Here is a 10,000-nt window from a genome sequence, read left to right on the forward strand (position 1 = left end):
CTAGGTTGTGATATTCAGTCAAAAATTCGCAAATTGACGTGTGATCCCTCCTTAACTATGACTCATCATTGCCCTCTAATTTTAGAGGAAACAAAATTACTGTGCGCTGCATAGGACACACCCGGAAACCTGAAGATGTTTATCGCAATGATATGCCTCTAATCCTAGAATACAATAGAGGCTACCCCATGTTAACAACAGCCACCATGGGTATCGTGAGTCGTACATGACATTCTCAAAGATGCCGCTTGTTGCAAAAGGTACAGCCTGAAACACATGAATACGTTTAGCGCTGCTACAGTGTGTGTGTGTGTGTGTGTGTGTGTGTGTGTGTGTGTGTGTGTGTGTGTGTGTGTGTGTGTGTGTGTGTGTGTGTGTGTGTGTGTGTGTGTGTGTGTGTGTGTGTGTTGAATCGTACAATAAGAAACGTGTTGACTTAACTGTACGTGTGTGCGGGCAAGACCAGACACCACTGTGATGGTTCAGTGTAGTGAGGAACACTGCTCTGCGCTACTCGCAGGAAACAGCCACGGTCAGTTTCAATGTTTTTTTTTTTTTTTTTTTTTTTTTCCGTACCTCTTAACTACTGACTATAAACAAAATGTTAATTTCAAATCAACATTTCACAGATACCTCTGTTATCTGTGAGATTCCCATATACATTTAAGTGGAGATGAAACTCATGAAGGAGCTACTATTCCTCCTCGTGGCTGCCCAGGGAGTCACCAAAGAGATTAGGTATGTATAGTATGTATGTATTTGTGTTTATTATATACAGTCGACTCCGTACTTGATGAAGCAGTTTTCCTACCTACAATTCTAGCAAAAATGACATATCATTTCTCTAACGTTTCGCCTACAAAGTTTCCTCTGAGGAGCCTTATAGGCGAAACGTTAGAGAAGTAAAGTACTCCTGCGTTTCCTGGATTTCTCTCCACCACCCACCCACCAATATGTTCCACTTTATTGTAATATTGTAAGTGTTTAAGCATTGTTATTAATCGCCAAGGGCGCCGTGTGAGGTGTGTAAGGAGGAGTGAATGAGGATAGCAGTTGTAAGGTGTGGGCACGTACTCTCCACCTCACCTCCATCCCCCACCTACATATTTTCTGTCGCTGATGGAAAAAATGAAGACTCTATGTGAGAAACAACTTTGAATATCCTTCCTACAGCGGTCAAATAAAATTCTCACAAGTATTCAATCCTCACTTCCAACATCACTCTGCAGAGAGGGAAACAGTCATCGAAGAGTGACGGCGATTTCATTGAATGTGGTTCTTCGTAAGGTGTTTTTGCTTACTACTCATTTTTTCGGGTCCCAGACATGCTATTTGTCCCTCACTAGCTCCAACATCTTCGTCTCTGCCTCTGGATACCCACGTGTTCAAGTCTTCCATAACATCACAATATAAACAATGCCGCTAGCGACTGGACAAGACCAATATGATCTTTTTTAGTGACTTACTTTTTCACCTAGCCAGGAACCGAAATCCGGCCGAAAAGTCTAGCGGCTGACAACTCCAGCCGCATATTGACACATGTGAACCCGCCTTAAAGCATCCTTGGCGCCCCAACCTGCCCAGCCCCAGTAGCACCCGCCAAACTAATAGCTCAACCACTTTCCTGTTGCAGCCACGGTAGCAGTTTCCTCTCATATTTAGGGCAAATTCGAGTGTTTTGCAGGTGTTTCGGGATTATTAAAATCTCGCTGTGTTGGAATGGATGGAGGTGGAAGTGAGAGGAGAAGTGTGAGTATGGAGGGAGAAGATATTATGGATCAGTTGAAAAAAGTGAAAAACAAAAAACCTTGGTATTTATATCACGATTTCTTCTTTTTCATCAGGGGAGCTTGCATTGTTTGGGTATCTAATCTATTAATAGGAATGCAAATCAAGTTACAATCCGTAATAAGATCTTGTACAGCTTTTTTTTCTTTTTCATTTAAATAACACTTTCGTCATTCTATTATTTTAGTATATATATATATATATATATATATATATATATATATATATATATATATATATATATATATATATATATATTTTTTTTTTTTTTTTTTTTTTTTTTCCAATTAGCACGTCCAGGATTGTTTTGGTATTTGATATAAGACTTATAAAATATAAGAAACATGACCCAAGTAGTAACAACAAAGCCTAGTCTGGTCATTTGTATTTTGTAGTTAAAATTTTGATAATGGCAAAATACAAAACAAAGATTCTTTATTTGATGAGGAGTTTGTGCTTTCTTTAATTAGCTGGAAAATTTTTTTTTCCTATTTTTGTATTCAGAAAATGTAATATGATGTAGTCTGGTTATGATTTCCTTCTCGATATTATAATGTTTTTGCGGAGCCATTAGTGAGAAATACAGGTGGTTCGTTGGACCTCGCTTTGCAAACACTTCAATCAATAATGTTATTATATATTTGTCATTAGTTTAAGTATTTGTCGCATCTAAAAATGTAGTGCATTCCAGTCTGGGTGTCTTAAATATTGGGCCACAGAGGCAAATCACCGGTGACTTCCTTCTAGGTCAGTACATCAATGTTTACACTTTCTTATGTTTCCAAACTCAAAGAATGAAGCAAAGTCTGAATTAACCACCAAAATAGATGAATAATTCCCAAATATCTTAGAATAAGGCAATGGTTATATCATCATTCATACCGCCAATCTATAGTGACAGGGGACCCAGATCAACACCCACTCTCCTTCCTCACCGTGTCAACTCGTCAATATTTCCTTCAGTTTTCGGTGCTTCCTGGGAATTTTCTGTTGTTTTTTCACCTGAAATGCATAAATTGTAGTAGAATAAGAAAGAAATGTGGACTGGAATTATGTGAGACTGTACAGTATAGTAGTCGTGGTGGTGGTGGTGGTGGTAGTGGTAGTGGTAGTAGCAGCTGCAGCAGCAGCAGCAGCAACAGTAGCAACAGCTGCAGCAGCACTATCATTATTACTATTATTGTGTGTGTGTGTGTGTGTGTGTGTGTGTGTGTGTGTGTGTGTGTGTGTGTGTGCGCGCGCGCGTGTGTATTTACCTAGTTTTAACTAGTTGTGTTGTATAGGTTTGGAATGGGGCTCATAGTGTCCTGTTTCCATCTCTCCATTTATCACATTTTTCTTTAAAGCTATGTACATTATGTGCTGTAACGACTTCATCATTCAATGCATTCCAGTTCTCCACCGTTCTATGTGGAAAACTATATTTTCCAATATCCTTCACACACTGCCTCTTCCAAATCTTCTTTGCATGTCCTCTTGTCGTTCCAGCTTCCGCTACCAGCACTAGGTCTTCCTTGTCTATCTTTTCAATGTCATTAACTATTCTATACAATATCATTAGGTCTCCTCTTTCTCTTCTATCTTGTAAGATTGGCAGTCTTATTTCCTTCACCCTTTCTTCATATGTTAGGCCCTTTAGTTCCAGCTATCCTCTGGATCCATTCTAATCTTATATCTTTTGTCAAGCTCGGCGATCACACCACTACTGCATATTCCAATTTTGGACGTATCATGCTCGTAATATATATATATATATATATATATATATATATATATATATATATATATATATATATATATATATATATACATTTTTTATCATATCTTTGTCCAAGTACTGAAATGTCACCCTAATATTAGTCAACATTTTATACGTTGATTCAAATATCTTATGTGTTTTTCGGGGTTCAGGGTTCAGATTTTCTTGTATAACTACTCCTAGATAATTTTCCTGCAGTCTTCATTATTTGTTCCATTCGCATCAAATAATTCGAACCATATCAGTCTGCTCTTACTCTTTCCTAATTCCATTACGTGACATTTCTTGGTATTGAATTCTAACTTCCGCTTCTTATTCCACTCATAAATTTTGTCTATATCTTCCTGCAGCAGCAAACAGTCTTCTCTAGTCCCGATTACTCTTAGCAATTTTGCATCATCAACAAACAAATTTAAATAATTGGTCACTCCATATTGTATGTCGTTTACATGTACCTGGAACATGATAGGAGCTAACACTGACCCTTGTGGCACTCCATTTGTTACTTTACTCTAAGATGAGTAAGTATCTCTGATCACTGTTCTCATCTCTCTGCCCTTCTAGTAATCTCTTATCCAATCTAACATAATTCCTCTCAGTCCTCCTATGCTCTCTAACTTCCAAAGTAGTCTGCTATGTGAGATTTTATCAAAAGCCTTATTTTTTTAACTATATGTATACAGTGTCCACCCATCCATCTCTGCTCTCCAGTCCTTCTATTATTCTTGAACAGAAACTTAATAAATTTGACACACATAATCTTCCTATCCTGAGCCCAAATTGTCTGTTTGATATAACATATTTTCTTCCAGATATTTAACCCATTTTTCCTTGATAACAATTTCACATACCTTCTCCACAACACCTGTAAGTGACACTGGTCTGTAATTTAATGGCTCAGTTGTCTTTCCTTCTTTGAATATTGGGATTATGTTGGCGCTCTTCCATTCCAGTGGTACTCTCCCTTCTTTTATTGAACTTGCAAGCAATTCCCAAATTGGTTTTAACAACTGATCTTTACATTTCTTTAGTGCCCAGCCTGATACCCCATCCGGCCCCATCGCTTTTATGACATCCAAATTTTCTAGTAGTCTTCCAGTTTCTTCTTTGTACACTATGACTTCCTGCAAGCCTTGACAATGTCCTATTTGTTTCTGTAAACTCCTCTTCTTCAGTGAGTATAGTTTTGAAACTCTCATTATTTCACTCATTTCCTTTGTTGTTTGGTATGTTTTCCCTCCTTTAATTATTTTTTCTATTGTTTCCTTATTCTTTATCTTATCATTTACATATTTGTAGAAAAGCTTGGATTCATTTTCGCTTTTCCACCCCACATCTTTCTCAAAGTTTCTTTCTTCCTCTCTCCTTACTCTAATATATTAATTTCTCACATCTTTATACTGTTGTATGTTGTTATAATTTCTCTGCTTTTTTTTTTATTTCTTCCAAGCTTTATCTTTTCCCTTTTAGCTTCTATATATTTGTCAATGTACCAAGCTTGTATACTTTTCTTTACTCTGTAGATGGGTGCGGTATTTCATCACTTTCGTTATATTTCTGTAGGAATAATACATATTTCCCCTGAACTGTCCTTCTGTTCATAATGTTTCTCCATTTTTTTCTTTGTGTGTGTGTGTGTGTGTGTGTGTGTGTGTGTGTGTGTGTGTGTGTGTGTGTGTGTGTGTGTGTGTGTGTGTGTGTGTGTGTGTGTGTGAATGAGTGATTCACCTACGGTCGTCTGGTGGTCGCCCAGCCAACCGCTAAAGCCCACATCTCACACAGCACGTTAAAAAGCGAACACTGCACGATTGAATATGACTTGCACTTTTTGTACTTTTGATAACCAATGAATCCCACGGCTTACGACAACCGGCATACAATCACACACCAGCTGTAAGATGGGCAGACGATATACCTAAAATTACAACGAGCATAGGACGACCATCTAACGATATACCGCGTTGCTATCAATCATTTTCATAATTCCAGCAAGACACTACCACGATTGTCACACCGCCCGAAGGTACATAGATAATAGATAATAATACGATGTTCAACAATAAAAGACAAGCACAGGACGGCAACTGAACAAATTACACGAATGCCGCCCGACAAACACGAGCGCGACACGACCGTGTTTTCTGCAATTCAAGCTTGTGTAATGTGAATTGTAGACCCATACCTGCCTGTCACAGTTCCACAGCAGCATCTACCGACGTCACAGCATCGCATCCCAAGCAACATGGCCCTTCTCACCCCTCACCACCCTCCCACAGGACATGCCTGGCCACATGGCCCTTCCCACGCCTCCCCAACAGGACACCGATGAGTACTTTACAATGAACTTGAAATGAATAGTCTGCTGATCAACAACGTCAAAATTCAACTTTCTTTAACCCACCTGCTCAACATGCGAATAACAACAAAATTAAGAAGAAGCGAGGAGGAAGGCCTGTAGGTGGTTTGTTAGGTCGTGGAATGTGCAAAGGGAACATGTATGGCCACTAAAATCAACTTCTGCCATACCTCCAGTCCAAGAACATGACCCTGATTCCTACAGATATTACCTGTAAAGGGGGTATCACACTAGCCTATGATACGCGGAACACGGGGCATGGTTCTTGGTTCGAAACCAGGAACATCACACACAACAACCAAGCAACCAAGACCAAGCCTAATCAAAACAAACCAGAACAAACCCATACCGCTTATATCTCAACCTGTGCTTGTGCTGGAATTGCACTTGCACTTCCTGTTATTGAAGAAAAGGAAGAAAAGGAAAATAGAGAAGAACCGAGAGGTGCGCGACGGCAACTTTGGAGTCGGGGATAATTGCTATGACCCCCAAACTATCAACATGATATAGGTGCATATATTTTAGCTTTCTAGATTGATGAAGCATTATTTAATATTCCAATATGAAAAATATAGGCACGTTCGTTTTAGTTTGAATGATAGGGTTTTATTACATATCTTGTGCTTATTTTTTCATTGGGATAGCATACGGAAAACCGAAATGGTTATAAAGCCATCTCAACTTTGCTCCGCTAATCTCGGAAAAGTTCCAGCTATCTGGAGCGGTTGTTCCTCGTTCCGTGTATCATAGACCAGTGTGATACCCTTAAGTCGATCATGCCATGTTCAACGAAATATTGCAGAGAATTACAACTCAAATAAGTAAATAGGACCAGGGCTACATTTGGCCATTACACTGCGCTTCATGGCCATAGGGACCTATAAAATCTTCATCGACTTATTATCATCGTTATCGTGTTATAGTCGTCCAAGACTCTTTTTGCAATTGTGATTAAACCCAGTATATCTTGTCATTGTTGTGGTAGGTTCGTTATGCTATCGTTCCATCATCGTTCGGCTTTCAGTCGATTATCGTATCATTACAATTCCACAACAGCATCCATCGGTGCCACAGCATCGCTTCCCAAGCAACAGGTCCCTTCCCACGCTCTTCCCCGACTGCAGGGCATGCCTGGCCACATGGTGTCTCTGCAGCAGGACACCGATGGGTATTACACGGATAAACTTAGAAAATGAATAGTCTGCTGATCAACAACCTCAAGATTTATCTTTATTTAACTTACCTGCTCAGCATTTAACAAAAACAAAAGAAAAAATGAGGGAGGAAGGCCGGTGGGTGGTTTGTTAGGTCGTGGATTGTGTAGAAGGAACAGTATGGCCACTACCACCAACTTCTGCCACACCTCCAAGAAAATTACCCTGATTCCTACAAATATTACCTGCGGCTCGACCACGTCATGTTCAATGAAATATTACAGTGAGTTACACCTCAAATAAGTAGACAGGACACAACTTGGAGGAAGGCACTGGAACCAAGGCTACGTTTGGCACAGGAAGGACCTACAAAACTTTCAATAACTTAACGTATTTATCATGTTATTATCGTCCAAGATTCAATTTGCAATTGTGATTGCTCCCAGACTGCCGTGTAATTTTGTGGTAGCTTCTTTATGCTATCGTTCCATCATCGTTCAGGTTTTGGTCGGTTATCATGCTGTCATCTGGATTGTTCGTACAGTTTCTGGGAGGCCACGAATATGATAACCGTGCAACGAATACAAAGAATACCACATGACAATCACAGGAACGTACACCGACAGCCAAATGATAGGTTTGTAACGTTTTTTTTTTTTTTTTCTTTCTTTTTTCGACAATAAATCGCGAAAAAATAAGGGGTGCATTATTTTTTAGGATTAATCAGGAAAAATACACGACTACCACGATACACCCTAGACCAGGGGTTCTCAACCTGGGATACGCGTACCCCAAGGGGTATGTGAGAGGAATTTTCGGATACTTGACAGGTTTCTGAAAATACTTCACTTTTTTTTTTATTAACTGCAAACCTGTTTGTAGAAAGTGGCCTACATGTGGTAGGCTCTCGATTTGTCCTCCACTACATCCAAGACACTTTAACAACGTTAACAAGGAAACTCTTGGAGTTATGTGACCTTAGAGAAAGCTCTCTTGGACTACAGTTGCCACAACCTTGCAAAGCTAAGATGTTTAGTTCAGTTTTATCATTTTTATAAGCTATTCACACACACAGTGACTTATCTATCACTTACTAGTTATAAGTTGCAACTAGCTGCAAACAGCACTAGTTCACTGTCACAATGATCGAAAACTGTCTGATATAGTTCCGTTTTGGTAAATGTTTGACATGGAAGCAGCCAGTCACAGAGTGCTTTCCCTGTGAAGCACTAGTTCCAATCGACACTACCTCATAGTGTCATGCTCATATTAATTGAAAATTTTGTCTGCTCCACATATATAGCACAATTCAAACTTAATAAACTAAGCCAATAAACCATGCATTCATTTTTATCCTTCCTGATGCTGCATCGTGGGTAAGGAGTACGTGACCAATACTGCAAAAGACTTCAAAGGATATACATAAGATCAAAAAGGTTGAGACTCCGGAATTTCTTTTACACGATGTCACACGATAGTTAGATTTTTATTTACTTACTTTTTCTGCATGTTATGCTGATTTGTAGAGCGGTCGCCTCACGTCGTGCTGTGTGGGACGCAGCCTCACTACTACTGCATTTTTTTTTTTTTTTTTTACGGTAAGGCCTATAGCGCCTGTAAGCACACTTTGAAGAGTGTATGGGAAGCGCTGTTCCCATTAGTGGCGCAGGCAATTTTATTTATAGTGGTACCCATATTAGGGCCCATATCACCACCCAAGCTCATCCTGAGTGTTACTAACCACCTAGAACCTGGGTATCATGGTGACATGTAGGTAACTTTAAACCACTCGACAAATGGCAAAGTGTTTTAAGGCTGTACGTGGTGGGATTCGAACCTACACGTGGACGTCTGCCCGATCCCACGCTCACTACCTTATCCACTAAGCCACCGCCTCCCTGAAGACTACTACTACTACTACTACTACTACTACTACTACTACTACTGCTGCTGCTGCTGCTGCTGCTGATGATGATGATGATGATAATAATAACAATAACAACAATAATAATAATAATAATAATAATAATAATAATAATAATAATAATAGTAAAATTGAGAAAACTAATGATGAATGTAGCAACGAATACCATCTTTAATTAATAACCAAACGTGTGTATGTGTGTAATTCACCTCGGTCTTCTGCTGGTCACCCAACCAGTCTTCCTCATTACGGAGCGAGCTCAGAGCTCATAGACCGATCTTCGGGTAGGACTGAGACCACATCAACACACTCCACACACCGGGAAAGCGAGGCCACAATCCCTCGAGTTAATCCCGTACCTATTTACTGCTAGGTGAACAAGGGCCACACATTAAGAGGCTTGCTCATTTGCTTCGCCGCTTACCGAGACTCGAACCTGGCCCTTTCGATTGTGAGTCGAGCGTGCTAACCACTACACTACGCGGTGTGTGTGTGTGTGTAATTGACCTTGGTCACTTGCTGGTCACCCAGCCAGTCTTCCCCATTACGGAGCGAGCTCAGAGCTCAAAGAGCTATCTTCGGGTAGGACTGAGACCACAACACACTCCACACACCGGGAAAGCGAGGCCACAACCCCTCGAGTTACATCCCGTACCTATTTACTGCTATAGGTGAACAGGGGCCACACATTAAGAGGCTTGCCCATTTGCCTCGACGCATCGGGACTCGAACCCGGCCCTCTCGATTGTGAGTCGAGCGTGCTAACCACTACACTACGCGGTGTGTGTGTTCACTGTGTTCACTGTTCACTGTTTGATCTGCTGCAGTCTCTGACGAGACAGCCAGACGTTACCCTACGGAGCGAGCTCAGAGCTCATTATTTCCGATCTTTGGATAGGCCTGAGACCAGGCACACACCACACACTGGTGTGTGTGTGTGTGTGTGTTTCACTGTTTCACTGTTTGATCTGCTGCAGTCTCTGACGAGACAGCCAGACGTTCCCCTACGGAACGAGCTC

The 10,000-nt window shown here is 40.4% G+C and overlaps 1 protein-coding gene across 1 annotated transcript in view; it reads left to right on the plus strand.

Annotated features, from left to right (window-relative positions):
• Positions 1-480: 480 nt before the first annotated feature.
• Positions 481-10,000, plus strand: part of LOC123516491 (uncharacterized protein DDB_G0286447-like) — a 16,905-nt gene continuing 7,385 nt past the window's right edge. Inside the window, exon 1 of the mRNA XM_045275861.1 lies at positions 481-738. Within this exon, the coding sequence (XP_045131796.1) occupies positions 674-738 (65 nt within the window). The 5' untranslated portion in view covers positions 481-673. The remainder of the gene's footprint in view (positions 739-10,000) is intronic.

The sequence above is a fragment of the Portunus trituberculatus genome, chromosome 41 (assembly GCF_017591435.1).
Source record: "Portunus trituberculatus isolate SZX2019 chromosome 41, ASM1759143v1, whole genome shotgun sequence".
NCBI classification, from domain to species: Eukaryota; Metazoa; Arthropoda; class Malacostraca; order Decapoda; family Portunidae; genus Portunus; species Portunus trituberculatus.